An 18,581-nucleotide genomic window follows, 5' to 3' on the forward strand; every position below is an offset into this window, starting at 1 on the left:
TTCCAACAGTGAAAAACTTAAATATACCCCCCCCCCCCCCCCCCCGGTTCCAACCCTCCAGCAGCACGGGCTCAGGCCTTGGCCCCCCCCTTGCCCTGGGATCGCTGATATTCCTGCTGCAGCCGGGCCAGCACCTCCCGCTGCTGTTCCGACTTCTTCTCCCACTCCTGCATCTGCACCTCGTAGCGCTTGCTGCGGGCGGAAGGGCAGAGTGAGCTGGGCTTAGAAACCTCCCCGCGCCTGCCCTGGGGTTGGATAGGAGGGAGCCAGCCCCCCCCCCCCCCCCCCACACACACACAGACACACACACCTCCCCAGCGATGTAGTCCAGCCGCTTGCTGCGGGGGAAAGGGCAGAGTGAGCTGGGGCTGGATGGGAGGGGAGCCAGTGCACCCCGAGAACCCCCCCCATACTCACATCTCCCCAGCGATGTAGTCCAGCCGCTTGCTGACCGTGGCTTTCGCCTCCTCCATGTCCTGCTTCACCAGCACGGGGCCAATCAGTTTGTAGACGGTGTTGGTGGCATCCAGCAGCCCCAGCTCCTGGGGGCAGGAGGAGGGGAGGTGAGGGGGAGGACAGCAGGGAGAGTCCGGGGGGGGCAAGGTGGGGGGCACTCACCTCCTTGACAATGTTGTTCTCAGTCAGCTGGGCCTCCAGTTTCTGCCGCGCCGCCATGGACTTGCTGATATCTGAGGGGCACAGACCCCAGGAGCTGTGACCCCCGGGGCACCAGAGGACACCCCCCCACACACCAGGCTGCTGTGTCCTACATGCAGTAACCAGCAGGGATCTGCCGCAGGCCTAGGCCCGGCAGGTGGTGGCCCTGCAAAGCCAGCTTCCCCTGCCAGGGTTGGGGGTCTGCGGGCCCCTGCCCGGGGGCTGGGCTGCCGGAGAGGCAGGGTGGGGGGGCTCTGTCATGGGGACACCGAGCCTTCAACCAGCCCCTTCCCCAGTCACGGCAGGAGCAAGCAGGCAGAAGGGGGGGGTCACCAGGGCAGGTACAACGCAGGGCCCCCCGGCGTGGGAAGCAGGGGGGGAGCTGAGGAAGCAGGGTAGTTTGTTTGCCTGGGGTGGGGGGGGTTATCATGGGCTGCAGGGACCCCAGAGGGTGGAAAGGGGCGAAGGGGGGCGTGTGCTGGGGAAGAGGGGGTGCAGGAGGGTTAGGGGGTGGGGCAGGGAGGTGGGGCCACGTAGCAGGGTTATGGGGAGAGGAGGGGGCAGGGACAGGGCAGGGGGGATTATGGGGCACAGGCAGAGGAGGGGAGGGTTATGAGTGGGGATTGTTGGGGGGCGGGGGATGGTGGGAAAGGGGGCGGGAGCAGGTTATGGGGCAGGCAGTGGGGCGGGGGGCAGGTTATGGGGCGGCGAGGCAGGCAGTCGGGCAGGTTATGGGGCAGGCAGTGGGGCAGGTTATGGGGCGGCGGAGCAGGCAGTGGGGCGGGGGGCAGGTTATGGGGCGGCGGAGCAGGCAGTGGGGCAGGTTATGGGGCAGGCAGTGGGGCGGGGGGCCGGTACCTTTCTGCAGCTGCTGGTATTTCTCCAGCTCCCCCTGCAGCTTCTTCTGGACCAGCTCCGCCATGGCTCGGGTCCGCTCCGCTCCGCTCCGGTCCGCCCGGGGGGTTAGCGCCTGTGGGGGAGGGGAGGGGCGGGGTTAGCGCCTGGGGGGCCCGACACGGACCCTGCCGCGACAGCCCCCCCCGCCTCGCCCCGCCGCGCGCACCTACCGCTCCCGCCGCTCCGGCTCCGTCCGGCCGTGTCCCCGCCCTCTCGGTGTGACCTCGCACCCCGGAAGTTCCGCTTCCGGTATAGCCAGCGTCTACTTCCGCCGGGGGGGCCGCGCTGTACGATGGGCTTTGTAGTCCGTCCTCTGAGTCCTTCCTCTTCCTCCCCGCCCCGCCCCGCCCCCGCGGGGTCGGGATCAATTAGGGGGCGCGGAGCCCCGCCCTCCCGGATTGGGGGAAGGGAAGCTTAGGGCGAGAGACATATCCGTCCACTTCCGCCCGCTCCCAATATGGCCGCCTCCGGGCGGGGGCTCGAAGGGCTGATCACTTCCGCCTCTTTCCAATATGGCGGCGTCGCTATTCTGCGTGGGGACTGCAGTTATTTCCGCCCTGTTCCAAGATGGCCGCCACCCGTGCCTGAAACGGGACGGCGGTACTGCTCAGTTCAAAGATGGCGGGGCCTAGGGCAGGCCGGGACGTGGTCACCTGCTCGGTCCCATGGAATTAAAGGGGCGGGGCCTGGAGCGAGCCCCCAAACCCAGAGCGTGGACCCATGAGCATCGCACACATTACTGACCCAGCGTCAATGACATCATACCCGCCTCACAGCGCATCATCAACCCGGCGTCAATGACATCATACCTGCCTCACAGCACATCATCGACCCAGCATCAATGACATCATACCCGCCTCACAGCGCATCATCGACCCGGCGTCAATGACATCATACCCAGCCTCACGGCGCATCATCAACGACATCATACCCGCCTCACAGCGCATCATCGACCCGGCATCAATGACATCATACCCGCCTCACAGCGCATCATCGACCCGGCGTCAATGACATCATACCCGCCTCACAGCGCATCATCGACCCGGCATCAATGACATCATACCCGCCTCACAGCGCATCATCGACCTGGCATCAATGACGTCATACCCAGCCTCACAGCACATCATCGACCCGGCATCAATGACATCATACCCGCCTCACAGCGCATCATCGCTGACCACAGCACATCAGACCCGGCATCAATGACATCATACCCGCCTCACAGCGCATCATCTGACCTCGGCATCAATGACATCATACTCAGCCTCACAGCACATCATTGACCCGGCGTCAATGACATCATACCCGCCTCACAGCGCATCATCAACCTGGCGTCAATGACGTCATACCCGCCTCACAGCGCATCGCTGACCTGACATCAATGATGTCATACCCGCCTCACAGCGCATCGCTGACCCGGCGTCAGTGACGTCACGCCTTGTGCAGCGGCTGGGGACTCATTACTAGTCTCCCAGCTACGTCCCAGACACCCCGCTGGCGCGGCCAGAGACGGTCTGAGGTGTGTGAGCTGCATGCGTCAGTGGTATTCAGCCCCGCCCCAGTATAGCACTGTGCAGTGACTGTACTGGAGCCAGCCTAATCCCGCTTCGTTAATGGTAATTAGCTCCGATGCGCAGCACCTCGGGCGCCGGACCACACAGCGCAGCCGCCTTCTGCCATGGTTCTGTGGGTGTCCCGGGAGCATCTGTCCTGCAGAGCGGGGCTGGGGAGGGGGGGGGGCGGCCGGGGCAGGAACTGGCCTGACTCCATCCGCAGGGCCCAGGAGCCCAGCTCACCTGGATAAGGAGCTGTGGGGCATTGCAGGCGGAGGCAGTGAGCGGCTGGGCTGGAGGGGGCCTGCGGATCCCATACGTCCAGGGAGGGGGCCCGAGCTGAGCAAGAGCCATTGCTGCAGCCAGACGCAGCCAGGACGCCTGGGTTTCATGACCAGCCTGGCTTGGGGAGCCCTGGGAGATACTGCGATGACCCCGCCCCTGAGGTTCCCCGCCACCCCCTAATTGGGGAGTCCCTGATTCCTGTCTCCAGCCCCTGCCATTGGGTGGGCCCGGACGTGCCCTCGTTTCGGCCTGCCTGTCGCGGGCCGGGCTGGGTTGTTCCATGGGAGCCGAGGGTGCTGCTCAGAGCAAGCTGCACTGCGCCCGACCAGTCCCTCCCCTGCAGCTGTGGCTGCCAGATCCCACACGCCCCGCCCCAGCCGCCAGGTGAAGGGAGCCGCCGAGCCCTGCCCTGGGGCCCAGTGGGGTGACAGGGCCAGGCCCGGCTCCTGGCCCTGGGGAGGGGAGAGGCCAGACGGGAGGTGCTGACTGAGGGGCTGGCGCTGCATTCTGAGCCTGCGCCAGCTGCCCTGCCACTGTGACAGGAAGTGACTCTGCCTGCCCGCCACCTCCAGCGTGAGGCCGAGGTACCCCCGACCATGCCCCCCCCCCCCCATACTCCCCTCCCTCACCCCCCCCCCCCAATACGCCCTCCCAGTACACGCCCCCCCCCCCCCCCCACACTCCCCAACTGGAGCTCTCTCCCTGCCCCCCGGTAGTGGTCGGTGTTTGGGAACTTGAGCTGTGCTCCCCGGGCGGGGGGGGGACAAAGGGCCAGTGAGAGTTTTCTCCTGTCTGGGGCGCATGGAGACGGGATGGAGCCAGTCCTTCCCCCTGAGCTGCCCTACTCCAGGGGTCACTGGGGAGCATGGCTCTCTCTGGGAGGGTGTGTGTGTGTGTCCTACTGGCCACCTGCAGGGAGCTGGATGTGCTGAGCCTGCAGGGATACACTGCACACACACACACATCCCAACCAGGCTTTCCCCCCCCGGGGGCAAAAAACCAGGCTGTCACCCTGTACGTATTTTGGGGGGGGCGCCCCTCCCCCCCCCGCTACTCTCCTGGGGGCAAAGCACTCTCCTGAGTGCCCTGTGGGTCTTGTGGCCAAATGGACCCCAGGAAGGCAGGTGCTGCCTGCGCAGACCCGGGGGGGCGGGGTGTGTGTGGGGGGGTCTCTGCTAGGGGGCACCACCACTCTCCTGCTGTAGCCTTGGGGGGGGGGCTGGCCCCCCCCCCCATGGCGTGTCTGGGCCCAATGCAGCTGGCTCTGGTTCGGGGCGGGGGTAGGTCTGTCAGTGGGGCCAGGAGGAGGGACCAGGTCTGTTCATGGTCGGTGTGGGGGTGGAGCAGGCAGAGAGATATTCAGTTTCACCATGGCTGCCTGCCCCAAGGGGCTCTGTCTGGGGTGTGGATGTGAATAGCCCCTCCCACTTCTTGCCCCCCCCCACCCCCCCACAGCCCCATTCCTTCCTGCTGTCCCCTTCCACTGCTTCCTGCACCCTCTTCCTCCCCCCCCCCCCCCCGTTTCCTCCCATCCACTGTGTCCCGTACCCCCAATGCCGTGCCTCTGTCTAGCCGGCTCCCTCCATCTGCTGCCCCTTGGCCCCTCCAGCCCCACCCTGGGGAGAATGAGGAGGGAAGCCGTGGGCGGGGGGGGGGGCGCTCATATGGAGGGGCTGCAGGAGGCATTGGGGGGGGGGTGTTCTGCGTGTGACCCCCCCATTTCTCTCTCTTGCAGGCTACCTCCTCCACCAGCTGACACCCCCCCCCCATGGCTCACCGGCTCTGCCCCTCCCGGCGCCCTCTTGCCTGGCTGTTGCGGGGGCTCCTGGCAGGGCTGGGCGGCCTGGTGCTTGTGAACCTCCTGTTTGCGGGTGCAGGGGAGGAGCTGCTGTCATGGCTACTGACCCTCTTCCTGGGCGGCGGGCGGGCGGTCCTGCCCGCAGACCCCCCCCTGCCTGGCCCTGGCGCCTTCCTGATTCCCAACCTGGACGCCTGTGGGCCTCGGGCTCCCTTCCTGCTGGTGCTGGTGGCCAGCGCCCCAGGGCACGTGGCCCAGCGCCAGGCGGTGCGTGCCAGCTGGGGGGGCGTCCGCCGGGCTGCCGGATACCCGGTGCAGACGCTCTTTGCCCTGGGGGCGCCGGGCTCGGGTGAGGAGCAGGCCCAGCTGGAGCAGGAGGCCCAGCGCCATGGAGACCTGGTCCAGGGCCGCTTTGCCGACACCTACGCCAACCTGACCCTCAAGACCATGATGCTGCTGGGCTGGGCGGCCGCCCACTGCCCCGGCGCCGCCTTCCTGGCCAAGGTTGACGACGACGTCTTCCTCAACCTGCCTGCTCTGGCCCGCCACCTGGGGGCGCTGCCCAGCCCGCACCGGCTCTACCTGGGCCGCATCCACTGGCGGGTGTGGCCCGACCGCGCCCCCAGCAGCCGGCACCACGTCCCGGCCTCCGCCTACCCGGTGGGGGCCTTTCCGCCCTACTGCAGCGGCACAGCCTACGTGCTCTCTGCGGACACCGCCCTGTGGGTGCTGGGGGCCGCCCCCCACGTGCCCCCCGTGCCCCTGGAGGATGTCTACGTGGGGCTGTGCGCGCACTGGGCTGGCTTGCCCCCCACCCACACGGCCCACATGGCTGGCTCCACCCACTACCCCCTGGACCCCTGCTGCTATGGGGAGGTGCTGTACAGCGTGCACGAGGTGGGGCCACAGGCCATGGGGGCCGCCTGGGCCCTGGTTGAGGGGGAGGGGGAAGCCTGTACCCCACTGCAGCGGGCGCTCGGGGTCCTGAGGTGCAAAGTGCTAGCCCTGCTGCAGGATCTGTGAGGGGCTGGGCGCCAGGACGCCTGGGTTCTCACCCCAGATGTGGGATCTAGGGCAGTGCTGCTCAAGGGGCAGCCTGCAGCCACCCTGGCTTCCCGCGTGGCCGGCCCGCGCCCCGTAACCCAGTGGTGAAGTCACACTCAGCGACGCGCTGCCTGGGCCGCAAAGACACCAGCGAAACCTGAGCTGTTACCCCAACGCGGCTCGGCGGCGACGCTGCCCGGCTGGCGGCTCGGTAGCTGTGTGGGACAGTGCCAGTTTTGCCGGTTATTTAAGCTCAGCCAATGGCAGCTCAGTTACCTCTGGCAGCAAATGTCCCCAGCGCTGTGACCTCATGGGCCAGGCGCCCGCCCCACATAGTCAGAGAAACTAAGCTGGGGGGGGGGGGGAGAGGGGGAATTAGCCACAAGAACGGCTACATTGGGGCAGACCAATGGGCCACCTAGCCCAGGCTCTGGCCTGACTGGCCCATGCCAGGGGCTTCAGAGGGAATGCCCAATCGCGTGCTCCAGCCCGTTGGCCATGCCCAGCCGCTGACAACCAGCCAGCCCTGCCTAGCCTGGCTAATAGCCATTGAGGGGCTGAGCCGCCGGGAACTCAGCAAGCACTTTTAATCTCGGGCCTCAGGCCAGCCTGGCACGGAATTCCCCCGCGTGACTGTGACGTGCGAAGAAATCCTGCTCCTGCATTTGAACCCTGCTTCGTAACGTCCTTGTGTTCCGCCCAGCGGTAACTAGCACTTCCGGAGTTATTTTCTCTGCCATATCCCCCTCAGGCGTAGGCTTATTAATCCCTCCCCCTCTGGACACTGTTCCACACCCCTCGTGGTTTGCGGGCTCTTCTCTGTACCTCTGCCACTTGATCTTTTTGGAGCTGGGGGGACCAGAGCTGCATGTTTCTGTAGAAATACAAGTGTGCCTCGGTTTCCCTTACGTGCTGCATGGCTAACTGGATGGGGTGATTAAGTGTTCTCTGCTGGACACAGGGGACAAAGCTTCTGGACTGGGACTGCAGGGGACACTGTGGTCCAGACAGCAAATAAACCCTCCTGCGTTTACACTGCTGGCTGAGTCACTCCAGAGCAAGGACCCGGGCTGTGGTGCTCCCTGAGGGTGGGCAAGTCTCCTTGGGGGGGCGAATCCAGCTGGACGTGCTGCGGGGAGCTGACGGTCCCAGGAGGGGCTGCGCCCCGTGAGAGTTTTACCCTGAGGGGGCTGACAGCTTGTTCCTGGCCTAAGACAGCCCGGGGCGCGTGGATCCGTGGCTGAGTCCAGACACTGAGGCGGGGGCAGTGCGAGGAGGGGAGCGGGCAGCGTGTGGGCAGTCACGCACACGGGCTCAGCCCCCCTCGGCTACACATGCTGCCACAGACATCAGACATCAGTAACCACCTGGGATAAACGGGGCGTTGCTGCAGCTCCGGGTACACGCAGCCCTTTGTCTGACAGCCGCTCCCACTGGTCATACCTGGCGCCGCGTTCCCACTGCCAAGTGCCGGGTGTTACGCCCAGGGCCACTCCGGAGCCGACACCCAAGGGGGGAGGTGGTCTGCACCCCTGGGACCAGCAGGCCCCGTGAGTCCCTGCGTTTGTGGGTGGCCATGGGGCCGGGCATCACAGGGATGTGCTGAGAAGCCGGGGCTCAGCCTGTGCCTCCTGCTCCCTGTACAGACACAGCCTGGTGACGGCGGGCATGGCTGGTGCGTTCAGGGAGCTGCAGGCTTCACGGCGGGGAGGGAGGGGCACCTCCTAACCCTGCCAGCAGCCCAGGCACTTCCACTGCGCCTGGCAGGGCCGGGGGCCCCCTCTGGGCCGGGCTGGGGCAGGGCGAGGGCGTTTTCTCTCCCGTGCACTGGGGCCGAGGGGTCACTCTCAAGCCGGGTGTAGGGGGCCCAGCCCTCACCTCTCCTCTCGTCCCAGCCCCCTCCCACCACGAGCAACCCCAGCCCCCCCCAGCAGAGCCGGGCAGGCAAAGCCAGCGACAACTTTAATACAAAAACAGGGCGACAGTGCCGAGGTGATGGGGGGTCGCCTGCCCCCCACCCTGATCCCACCCCACGGAAGCCAGGACCCCCCCACTCCTGCCCCAGAGGGGATGGGCAATGCTCAGGGCCCCTTTTACCCCCATGGGGGGCAATTCCCTCCTGCCCCGCGTCACCCTCACTCTCTTGCCCGGGTGCCCCACAGGCTATTTCTTGAACCGATCCAGCGCCGAGCTCTGCCCCCGGGGGGCCGCCTTTGGCTCCCGCGCCGCGGCCACCGCCTGCTGCTGCTCCAGGCTCTTCCGGATCTTGGTCTGGAGGGGGGGGCAAGGCGGAGTGAGCTGGGGACGGCCCCAGGAAATGGTCTAACGGGGCAGGCAGCCCGGCGATGGGACCCACCCCCTACCCCAGCCCCACTTCCCTGTGTAAGGGAGCCCTGGGATACCTCAATGGCCCAGCTGGAGGAGGGAGGGGCAGGGTGCACAGGAAGTCCCTATTTGAGACAGGAAGTGGAAAGCTCACTGTCTTCAGGGGGGAGCAAAGCCTCATGGGAAAGGGCTCGTCCAAGAGGCTGGGCGGTGGACAGGATAGACGGGAGGACAGGAGGGACGGACGTACCCGCTGTGCCTCGTTTGCCACTTTCTTCTTGCGCCGCAGGAGGCTCCCGGCCGAACTGCGCCCCTTCAGCTTCCGGCGCGGCTGGAACGCCGGCTTGGCCTGGGGGTCGAAGCCCTGGGGGGGAAAGAGTGAGGGACGGCCCTCCTGTATCCCACAATGCACCCCGCTGCCACCCGCACCTTGCTCCACCGGCCGCAACGACCACGGCACTGCCTGGCCCCGCCCCCCTGCGAGCTGACCCCCATCTCCCATGCCCCCCCCCGTGGTGGTGCCCACCTCCCAATCGCTCACCAGCCGCTCCACTCGCTCCTGGTGTTTCTGCTCCATGGTGATGGCGTCCACCCGGCCCAGCTGCCCTGGGTCCAGCGCGATCAGCTCCGACGGGATCTGCCGGGGGCCAGGCTGTTAGGGGGGGCCCAGACCCCCAGCTGTGTCCCCTCCCCGACACCCCCAGCTACCCCCCTCCCCCATTCCGCTGTCCCCCCCAGGGCTGCCCGTGGAACCCTTCCCTCCAGCCCAACTCCTGGGGTCCCTCCCTGAGCAGCAGCCCCCTTGGCCCCAAGATCCAGCGGCTCCCTCGCCCTGGGGCTGCCTGGGAGGGGCGCCAGGGCTGGGCGCCGTGGGGAGACGTTACCTTCTCCAGCAGAGCCTTGACCTCCCACTCCTGCCGCTGCTTCCGGCTCCGGAACGGGTTGTTCTCCAGGGCGTCGAAATTCGCCTCCCCGGCGCCTGGGACGGGGGGAGAAGCAGGTGAGTGGGGGGGGGGGAGGGGGGAAGCGCTGCCCCGGCTCCCACCTGCCCACCAGGCACCCCTGCCATAGGGCCAGCCCCTCCCCCCACGGACACAGCCACACACATGTGCCGGGCTGTCGCCCTGGCACAACACGGGCATCGCCAGCGACCTGGCATTGGGGGGCCGGGCCCGAGGAGTCCGTACCCGGCCCCAGCCAGCTGGTAACGCAGTGCGGGATGGGGGGCGGTACCGGGGGGACACGGGGGGTCCCCAGCCAGCTGGTAACGCAGTGGGGGATGGGGGTGGTACTGGGGAGGATGGGGGGACCCGGGGGGTGGTAATGCAGTGGGGGATGGGGGCCCGGGGGGAGGTCCGTACCTGGCCAGCTGGTAACGCAGTAGGGGATGGGGGCAGTACCGGGGAGGGGTCCATACCTGGCCCCAGCCAGCTGGTAACGCAGTGGGGGATGGGGGGCGGTACCGGGGGGGTCCGTACCTGGCACCAGCAGGCTGGTGAAGCCGTCGCCGTGCCCCACGCCCAGCACGTCCTCGAAGGGGCAGAAGCGCAGGCCGTGAGCCACCCGGGGCAGCGTATGCGACAGGTAGGGCTTGTGGGGCAGCTGCCCGGCCACGTCCCGGTACACCTGGGGCGGGGGAGAAATGGGGGTCAGTGCCCGGGGGTGGCAGGGAGCAGTTGGCACTCACAGCCTTGTGGGGGGGAAGGGGTCAGAGGGGGCCCAGACCCCCAGGGCGGTGCCGGGTGGGGGTGGAGGCGGGGGATGGGAAGCGGGTTTGAGCAATCTCCAGTCGGGGGGAGAGGAGAGGTGGGGGGGGCCTGTCACCTGCACCACGTTCCCGCAGGCGGCCCCCAGCAGCCCCCGGTGGCTGAAGGCCAGGTGCCCGGCGCCCACGGGCAGCACCAGCGCATGCAGGGGCTGATACGTCCGCAGGTCGTAGACACGCAGCTTCCGGTCCAGCCCCGACGTCGCCATGTACCTGGGGGGAGAGGGGAGTGAGACCCAGAGCGTGATCCACCCCTGGCCCCTCCCCACATCCCACCCCAGCCCTGACGCCACCATGTACCCGGGGTGGGGTGAGACCCAGAGCGTGATGTGCCCCCTCCCTTCCTCCCTGCACAGCCCAGACGTTGCCATGTTCCTGGGGGGAGACACCCTAGCTCCCCTCCTGCCCCACACGTACCCCCACAGCCCCCTGCCCCTCCCCCTGCCCCCACGGCAGGAGCAACCCTCGCACCCTGGTCACTCACATTCCAGAGCTGTCCACGGCCACGGCCCGGACCCCCCCGCGGTGACACAGCATCCGCACCAGGGGCTCCTTGACGTTGGGGCTCCACAGGGTCACTGTGCCTGGGGGGGGCACAGAGCATGAGGGTTCACCAGGGGTCACTCCCCTCCCAGGGCACGAGGGTTCACCAGGGGTCGCTCCCCTCCCAGGCTACGAGGGTTCACCAGGGGTCACTCCCCTCCCAGGGCACGAGGGGTTAAGAGAGCCCCCTGACCCCTGGGCGGCACTAAGGGGCCCCATTGACCAGGCTGGGCTGTGGGGGGAGACGGGGACGGGGGCCCCGAGCAGAGTGGAGCCGCTGAGCCTGGTGCATGCTGGGAGCTTGATGGAACACCACTGTCCGAGCCAGCCCTGCCCCCCGGCCCCCTCCAGCGATGGGCCTGGCTGGGCTGAGGGGTGGGAGAAGGTCTCCTAGCGGGGTGGGGGCAGGACATGATGGGGGGGGAGAAGGACAGGCCAGGGGCAGCAGTGGGGCAGGGTTACAAGGGATGATGGGCAGGGCTATGAGGCACAGGGAGGGACGGTGCAGGCCGGGCGGGGACTGGTTATGGGGGAGTAGTGGGGCGGGGGCAGCGGGGTGGGAGCAGCGGGGCGGGAGCAGCGGGGCGGGAGCAGCGGGGCGGGAGCAGCGGGCGTCTCACCGTTGCTGTGGCCCAGGTGGACGATGGCGTTGGCCGGGTTCTGCCCCATCACGCCCAGACGCCCGCCCCGGGTGCAGATGGCAGCGACCTCCTTCCCCACCGAGATGTCCAGGTACTGCAGGAAGCCCGTCTCGCTCTGCACGGGGATCGAGGAGTCAGTGGGGCCGGGCTCCTCCCCGCGTGGAACCCAGCGGGAGCTCCCCCATCCCCGCCCCGCTCACCGCAGTGGCCAGCAGGAAGTGGTAGGGCAGGAACTCCATGCGCAGGACGCCGTTGAAGCGCTTCAGGCAGTTCAGCTCCACGCCCTGGTTGTCGTAGACGAAGAGCCAGCGCCGCTGGGCCACCGCGAACATGGTCTCCGTGTGCAGCCACCTGGGCACGAGGGGCGTGAGTCGGGGAACCCACCCTCGTGCAAAGCCACGACACGCCCCCTCGCACAGCTCAGCCCATGTGCAACACGCCCCCTCGGGCGGCCCAACCAGCCCCCCGGCCACAGGCAGGCAGGGACCTGCAACGCGTCCCTGTGCAATGCACACAAGCCAGATGGGCAGGCTCTGCGAATGCACTGTTATGCCTCCAAGGGGCACAGGCCATCCGTGCTGGACGCCCCCTGTCGCACACACGCCCCCCCCGTGTCACGTTTCCCTCCCCGGTCGCACACGCGCCCGTCTGTGTCGCACACTCACGTGAGGTCAGTGACAGTCTCCATGACGTTGATCTCGCACAGCAGTGCCTTGGTTTGCCAGTCCAGGGCTGCCACGTGGCCCTGCCGGCCCCCCAGCAGCAGGTGCCTGTTGAGGGGAATGGGGGGGGCTGAGGGGAGCAGCTGGGGACGCCCCAGCCCCACTCCAGTGTCCCAGCCTGGGGCGACCCCTCCCTTAACACACCCTCTAATCCAGCCCCTGTGCTGCTGGGGTCCCCTGAGCTGGTCAGGGGGGGCAGGGGTCCCTGACCGACCCACCTCCACGCAGGAGAACCTCCCCATGAGACCTGTCACCTAGATACAGCCAGCCCCCCACTCTGATTCTCCCCCACCCCACATATTCCCCCCCTCCACCCCGGCCCGCTCCCACTCACCGGCCCGGTCGGGTGTAATCCAGCCGGTAGGGGCCAAACTGGCTCAGTGTCAGCTCGAAGTGCTGTGGGGGAGAGACCTGGTGAGACACAGCACAGCGACCCCCCAGCCCGGTGAGCCCCCCTGAGACGCTGCCCAGGAACTGCCCCCCAGAAACCTCCCGACTCCCCCCTCTCCTGCTGACCTTGGCGGCGCTGGCGATGTCCACAGCCTGGGCGATGTCGGCCTGCGGGATGGTGCAGGTGTCCTCGCCGGGGTCCCCCTCCAGGAAGCTGCGGGGGGGGGGGGGGAGAGACGGCAATGGACCCTGCACGTGGGGGGAGGGGCAGGGCCAGCAAAGGACCCGGCACTGGGGGGGCGGGGACAGGGCCAGCAGGGATCGCGGGGGGTTAGCAGCAGGTTGGGGGAGCAGTGGGGCTTGGCTCCAGTGGCAGCAGCGGGTGGGGGGCTGAAGCAGGTGGGGGGGGCAGTTGCCCCAGTCCGGGGGAAGCCGGGGGGACACTCACCCTGGCTCCTCGGGCAGCAGCAGCTCCATCCGCGCCGCCTGCTGCGCCGCCAGCTCCACCTTCTGCTCCAGGGCCGCCAGATGCTCCTGCAGGCGCCGGCTGGACGCCCCTGCCTGGGGGGGCAGACAGACTGGGTGAGAGACACGTCGCCCCATCCCCCCACCCCCTCCTGGACCTCCTCCCCTCCAGGGACCTACCTGCCCCCCCATTTCTGCCACGTCCCTCGACTCACCAGCTGCGATTTCTGGCCACGCTGGAATTTCTTCACCTTGTGGTGGGGGACGGGGGGGGCGCCGGGAAACGGGTCCCTCTTCTGGGGACAGAAACACAGACAGTCAGACAGACGGCCGGTGGGGCTGCTCCAGAGCCCCTGTCCCTTGGCCCTTGTCCCTCACACCCCAGCCACCCCCACAGCCGCCTCCCCCCCGGCCAGCCACGCCGGATTCCCAGCCTACCCCAGAGATCCGGCCCTTGGCCCCTGCGGCCTGCGTCCCCTTCCTGGCCCCCAGGCGCCTCTTGGCCCCAGCTCCTGGCCTGCTGCTCCCATTGCGACGCTGCTTGGCCCTGGGGGGGGCGGCTGCGGCCGTGTCCGGCTGGGAGGACCCTTCCCAGTAGCGCTGCGGCTCCTTCCTCTTCTTCTGGGGGGACAGCCGGGGGGAGACAGAGGAGATGAAAGGGGGGTGAGGAGGTGGGGGAGTCAATTCCCCACCTGGGGGGGCGGGCAGGGAAGGGTCAACACATAGATAGACACACACGCATACACACACACACAGACACACGCGCGCCCTGATGCCGAATGGAGACGTTATTTTTTGATCCTCTTCGTCACCGTGCCCCACAAAGGGGCTTGAACCAGCCCCTCCCCCCACAGGGTAAAATAGCCGCCCCCCCCCCAGTGTCCTGATAGGGAGCGGCCCCCCCCAAAGGGACAGAAGCACCAACCACAATACACAGGTGGGCGGCGGGGGGGAGGGGAACTGCCCGCCAGCCCCCACCCCGTTCACCCCACTCGGGGACAGCCCTGCCCGCCCCCCACTCACCCCGGGAGAACAGCACCCCAGACACAGGCCAGCCCTGCGCCGCGCCCCACGGCTACGGGTGGACCATAGCCCCCCCAGACATGGGGCACAAACTCCCGGTAAATGGGTGCTCGCCCCACGGACACCCTCAGCGACGAGCCCTGCCCCATGTGTGTGTGGGGGGTGGGGACTGCCCCCCCGCTCGTGACTGGGGGCGACCCCTGCCCCACGGACCCGGGGGAAACGGCTCACAGGGGGCGGCCCCACTCCCGGCCTCCAGGAGGGGGGGTCACTCCCCAGCACGCACCTTCTTGCCCCCCGCAGCCGCCCCACGCCCGGCCGCCGCCTCCATCCTCAGCGCCGGGAACCACGTGCGCGGCCACCGGGCCGGGTCTTCCGGTCCCGGCCGCCGCACCCAATCACAGTGCGAGGACGCTGAGCCCCCGGCCAATCAGCGGGGCGGCAATCTGCCCGGGGTGAAGCAGTGCAGCTGACATCATGGGTAAGGGCAACGACGCGACCAAGCGGAGGCGGGGCCTGGACGAAGGGCGCAGCCAAGCGTCTGCCATCTTGGATGAGGGCACAGGCCTAGACCAGCCCATAAGGACCCACTGGGAGGGGGAAGGGCTCGTTTATTAGTGAATCCACCACAGCACACTCCAGCGCACAGGGATGCAGCCACCTCTGGGGAGGGGCACAGGGCTGTTGCAGAAGCCCGAAGGCACTATTGTGGCCATGGAGTCTGAGCCCCTGGACAGGCCAGGCTAGGGGCCTGCCCCCCACTAAGCCCCACAGCAGAATGTTTTAGAAAGACAGCCCCTCTTGCTTTAAACCCAGAGCATGAGGGAGAACCCACCCCCCGCCCCAGTCTGACTGCGTGGAACTTCAGCATCCAGCCCCTGCCCTGCATGCGGGCTGGTGGACTGTCCCCCAGTCACCTCCTTCGATGTCTCTTTGGTAAACCCAGCCACCAGCTTGAGTCTACCCCAGAACCACCTCATTCCTCTCCCTTCTCCGGGTTCTTGGAATCTGCTTCAGCCTCTCCCCTGCCTTCTCGGCCTGCAGGCAGCAGAACTGGACACACGCTCCCAGCCGGGGTCCATTTAGTCGCCCAGGATCACGGTAGCTCTTTGGGCAGTGCTGCCCTAGAAGTTGATTATGGACCCGAACACCATTTTTTCAGGGGGCCTGCTTCCCAGGACAGTCTCCTCCTGCACCAGCACAGTCGAGCTGGGCCCTGTGCTCCTAGCTGTTCACATTCAGCCCCCTTAAAACACTTAGCACAAGGCAGAGGGGTAGGTAAGTCAGTGAGCTGCTCTACGCCCGGTCTACCACTGCCCTCCTCGTCAGGTGGGGCTCCCCCCCCCAACGCTCAGGGACAGGGGCTGTTCATGCAGGGAGCGCTGGTGTGGCACTGGCACAGAAGGAGCAGCCTGCACCCCTCTGCCACTGCTGGGGGGTGCAGGTGGCAGTATGGAACCCCACGCTCCTGCCCCAGGACTCTGGCAGACTGCAGTGAGCAGGAGGGGTCCAGCCCTTACCCAGCTAAGGGGGGTAAAGGGCCCCTTGGCTCTGGGACAGACCCTGCCCCACAGCGCTCCAGATCCACCCCACAGAAGCTTCAAGGCCCAGCCCAGAATGATCCTGCTCTACTCCCAGTAAGGAAATGGCAACCCCCTGCTCTCTCCCCGTTGGGGGTCATGCCCAATTCGCACAGACCCCCTCCGCCAGCCCCCACACAGCAAGAGGCAGCTCTGAGAACACCACTTTATTGCAGACACAGGGCAGACACTACTTCTTCTTGGAGACACCAACGGTTCTGCCCCGGCGCCCGGTCGTCTTGGTGTGCTGGCCCCGCACGCGCAACCTGGGAGAGAGGGGAGTGTGTGAGATATGGGACCAGACCCTGCCCTGCCCCCATCCACCAGGCCTGCACCTCCAGGCTCCGAATCCATCCTCCATGGCCCTGCATCGCCCAATAACCGGCAGCTATGCCCACTTACCTCCCTTATCCAAAGAAGTGACCCCCTTTACCCTCCCCCTCCCTCTCCCCACCCTGCAGCAAAGGGAACCCCCATCTCCCAGGGAGTAGGCAAAGGGACCCCACGCCCATTTACTAGGCCCCTGCTTTGCCCCACCATTCACCCCCCACCTCCCTCCCCCTCCCCACAGCTCTCACTCCTCCCGTACCCCCAGAAGTGGCGCAGGCCCCGATGCGCCCGGATTTTCTTTAGCCGCTCCAGGTCCTCGCGCAGTTTGTTGTCCAGCCCGTTGGCCAGAACCTGAGGATGACACACACGGGGAAGGGGAGGTCAGGCACATCTGGACTGGGTCAGTCTGCGGCAGTGCCCAGTGCCGGCAGCACAAACTAGTCCAGCCCCGAGTCTCGTGCGCCTCGGGAATGGCCCATGCCTTTCTGAGCCTTGCTCAGGTCTTGGCCTCAACACCATGGCTTGGCAGCGAGTCCTCGGCTGCTCCGCGGGGCGTGAGAAAGTCTTTCCTTGTATCCAGCTTGAACTCGCCCCTTTCAATGCCATTGTGCCAGGGAGAACAGAATTCCCGGATCAGCCACGCTCGAGTGCCAGGGGCGTGCGTGCTGGGACCCGAGAGCGCGTCCTAGTGCACCCAAAGACCTGCTGCCCGACAGACGGGGCTGACTCAAAGCCCCCTACTTCCGACAGGATCCCAGAGCAGCCTCTGCAGTGGCGGGAGAGAAACAAGCCCTGCCCACACTCGTCTGGAACCCCCAAAACACACAGGGACAGGCTCAGCACCCCCTCACCTGGCTGTATTTGCCATCTTTCACATCCTTCTGTCTGTTGAGGAACCAGTCGGGGATTTTGTACTGACGGGGATTCTGCATGATAGTGATGACACGCTCCACCTGCGGGGGGGACAACAGAGAGAGAGAGTGTCATGCAGGGGGTTCCTGTCACCCCAGAGAGACCTATCTCCTTCCGCCCGAGATCCCCTCCCCCGAGACCCCGCAGATGGCTCCCAGCCTCAGCCCTGTACCCAGGTCCTCCAGTGAGAGCTCCCCCCCCACTCCCCCGTGCCAATACCTTCATCCCAGAAGCCCCCACCCTGGAGACAAATGCCACCACCCATGATGCCAGAGAGGCCACCCCCACCCACCTCATCCTCCGTCAGCTCCCCAGCCCTCTTGGTCAGGTCAATGTCTGCTTTCCTCAGCACCACATGGGCATATCGCCGGCCCACACCCTGGTAAAAAAAAAAACGGGGGGGGGGGGGGCAGAACGAGAAACATTAACACAGCCTCAGGGTGGGGACCCAGCACCCCCATCCCATAACACCCCTGGCAAACTGGGCCTCAGAGCTGAGAAGGGCAGGACCCCTACCAGGATAGGAGAACCTGCCCCATGGTAGAGACCTGCTTTAACTCCCCCCCCTCATTTCTCAGTCTCCATCTACACCCCCCTTGCCTGCACCCTGCTCGGTGAGACTTTGTGACAGGGAGTTCCCATGGCTACCCGCCCCAGATGTCTACAGCTGCTTTGGGCTCCATCCCTGCTGTGCAGCATCCCCCACACAGGGTCAGCCCTGGCCCCCAAGCGTGCTCTGACCTCTGCGAGAGGTGGGTCACCCCCAGCAGTCCCCACCCCCCAACAAGAGGACACCCCGTGGATGCACACAGAGGCACTGGGATGTTTTCCATGCTCTCCCTCCAGTGGGGCATTCCCAGAACTGCCGGCAGCGACGCCCAGCTGTGCCCCATGGGGGACGCCCCACAGGGGACGCCCCGCACCCCCCTCACCTTGATGGCAGTGATGGCGAAAGCGATTTTCCGCCGCCCATCGATGTTGGTGTTGAGCACTCGCAGAATGTGCTGGAATTTCTCAGGGATCACGAGAGACTGCGGAGAAGAGAGGAGGGGTGTCAGCCCAGGAGAGCTGCGCCCACCAATGCCCCCCACGCCAGCCCTGCCCTGGGGGCAGACTTGCCCACACGGCAGGTGTCAGGAATAACCCTCTACCGCTCCCAGCCCCCCAGGGTATACACAACAGCCCCCAGAGCCCTACTGCCAGCCCCGAACCCGGGCCCAGCCCATCCCCCGCCCAGGGCCAGCCCCTCTCCCACCCATGGGGCCCTCCGCGCAAAGCCCCGCTCCTGCCCGTTCCGGGGGCGCTCGCCGGCCCCGCGGCCCCGCAGCGGATGGACCCTGATTCCCAGCCCCTCCTTCGGGCAAATCGTGGCTGTTCCTCCAGCTGAGAAGCCCCTCTTCGGGGCTCCCCATCAGCGCCCCAGGGGGCCCCCAGCAGGAAATGGGGGGCTCCGCAGGAAGCCCCGGCTCCCGCCTTTGGGAGAAGCCCCCGCCGGCCCCGCTGCCCCCCTCCCCGGGGCGGATGAACCCAGATTTCCCCCCCTCCCCGCTCTCACCATGGCGGCTCCTGCGCGCTCTAGTCTCGCCCCGTCCGGAAGAGAGAGCGGAAGTGACATGCTGCCTCTTATAGCCCCCCCCCCTAGAGGCAGATA

The 18,581-nt window shown here is 67.0% G+C and overlaps 4 protein-coding genes across 5 annotated transcripts; 1 reads left to right on the forward strand and 3 right to left on the reverse strand.

Annotated features, from left to right (window-relative positions):
- Positions 1-37: 37 nt before the first annotated feature.
- Positions 38-1,874, reverse strand: PFDN6 (prefoldin subunit 6). Its single transcript, XM_067546967.1, has 5 exons — positions 1,725-1,874; positions 1,516-1,627; positions 619-689; positions 418-542; positions 38-192 (listed from the first exon to the last, which is right to left on the reverse strand). The coding sequence occupies exons 2-5, from the start codon at positions 1,577-1,579 to the stop codon at positions 72-74; spliced, it is 381 nt and encodes a 126-aa protein (XP_067403068.1). The 5' UTR covers positions 1,580-1,627; positions 1,725-1,874; the 3' UTR covers positions 38-71.
- A 1,074-nt stretch (positions 1,875-2,948) lies between these two features.
- Positions 2,949-7,269, forward strand: B3GALT4 (beta-1,3-galactosyltransferase 4). Of its 2 annotated transcripts, none has more exons than XM_067546968.1 (2): positions 2,949-3,073; positions 5,128-7,269. In XM_067546968.1, the coding sequence occupies exon 2, from the start codon at positions 5,161-5,163 to the stop codon at positions 6,211-6,213; it is 1,053 nt and encodes a 350-aa protein (XP_067403069.1). In that variant the 5' UTR covers positions 2,949-3,073; positions 5,128-5,160; the 3' UTR covers positions 6,214-7,269. The 2 variants fall into 2 exon arrangements, with proteins under 2 accessions (XP_067403069.1, XP_067403070.1); XM_067546969.1 differs by having other exon boundaries at positions 2,987-3,170.
- WDR46 (WD repeat domain 46) lies at positions 7,179-14,450 on the reverse strand. The gene is made up of 16 exons (XM_067546970.1): positions 14,395-14,450; positions 13,524-13,706; positions 13,301-13,381; positions 13,069-13,181; positions 12,747-12,834; positions 12,565-12,626; positions 12,174-12,278; positions 11,709-11,859; positions 11,488-11,623; positions 10,809-10,908; positions 10,384-10,537; positions 10,038-10,185; positions 9,444-9,538; positions 9,101-9,196; positions 8,810-8,923; positions 7,179-8,505 (listed from the first exon to the last, which is right to left on the reverse strand). The coding sequence occupies exons 1-16, from the start codon at positions 14,437-14,439 to the stop codon at positions 8,398-8,400; spliced, it is 1,779 nt and encodes a 592-aa protein (XP_067403071.1). The 5' UTR covers positions 14,440-14,450; the 3' UTR covers positions 7,179-8,397.
- Positions 14,451-15,840: 1,390 nt separating this feature from the next.
- RPS18 (ribosomal protein S18) lies at positions 15,841-18,560 on the reverse strand. Its single transcript, XM_067546983.1, has 6 exons — positions 18,486-18,560; positions 17,863-17,961; positions 17,223-17,309; positions 16,870-16,971; positions 16,278-16,369; positions 15,841-15,954 (listed from the first exon to the last, which is right to left on the reverse strand). Exons 1-6 carry the CDS (start codon positions 18,543-18,545, stop codon positions 15,879-15,881), a joined length of 516 nt encoding a protein of 171 aa, XP_067403084.1. The 5' UTR covers positions 18,546-18,560; the 3' UTR covers positions 15,841-15,878.
- Between the last annotated feature and the right edge of the window lie 21 nt (positions 18,561-18,581).

This window comes from Emydura macquarii, unplaced genomic scaffold, assembly GCF_026122565.2.
Source record: "Emydura macquarii macquarii isolate MOO-44397 ecotype Brisbane River unplaced genomic scaffold, CSIRO-AGI_Emac_v2 contig_1209, whole genome shotgun sequence".
NCBI lineage: Eukaryota > Metazoa > Chordata > Testudines > Chelidae > Emydura > Emydura macquarii.

Excerpts from the sequence above, each read along its gene's own strand:
- PFDN6 (XM_067546967.1), bottom strand. The coding sequence starts at position 1,579 with ATGGCGGAGCTGGTCCAGAAGAAGCTGCAGGGGGAGCTGGAGAAATAC. Across the intron at positions 543-618 it reads AGAACAACATTGTCAAGGAG|GAGCTGGGGCTGCTGGATGC; the intron begins GTGAGTGCCCCC and ends TCCTGCCCCCAG. Across the intron at positions 193-417 it reads GACTACATCGCTGGGGAGAT|CAAGCGCTACGAGGTGCAGA; the intron begins GTGAGTATGGGG and ends TTCCGCCCGCAG.
- B3GALT4 (XM_067546968.1), top strand. The coding sequence starts at position 5,161 with ATGGCTCACCGGCTCTGCCCCTCCCGGCGCCCTCTTGCCTGGCTGTTG.
- WDR46 (XM_067546970.1), bottom strand. The coding sequence starts at position 14,439 with ATGGAGGCGGCGGCCGGGCGTGGGGCGGCTGCGGGGGGCAAGAAG. Across the intron at positions 12,835-13,068 it reads CTGCTGCCCGAGGAGCCAGG|CTTCCTGGAGGGGGACCCCG; the intron begins GTGAGTGTCCCC and ends CCCCCCCCGCAG. Across the intron at positions 8,924-9,100 it reads AGGAGCGAGTGGAGCGGCTG|GGCTTCGACCCCCAGGCCAA; the intron begins GTGAGCGATTGG and ends TTTCCCCCCCAG.
- RPS18 (XM_067546983.1), bottom strand. The coding sequence starts at position 18,545 with ATGTCACTTCCGCTCTCTCTTCCGGACGGGGCGAGACTAGAGCGCGCA. Across the intron at positions 17,962-18,485 it reads AGCGCGCAGGAGCCGCCATG|TCTCTCGTGATCCCTGAGAA; the intron begins GTGAGAGCGGGG and ends TCTTCTCCGCAG. Across the intron at positions 16,972-17,222 it reads GGGAGCTGACGGAGGATGAG|GTGGAGCGTGTCATCACTAT; the intron begins GTGGGTGGGGGT and ends TCCCCCCCGCAG.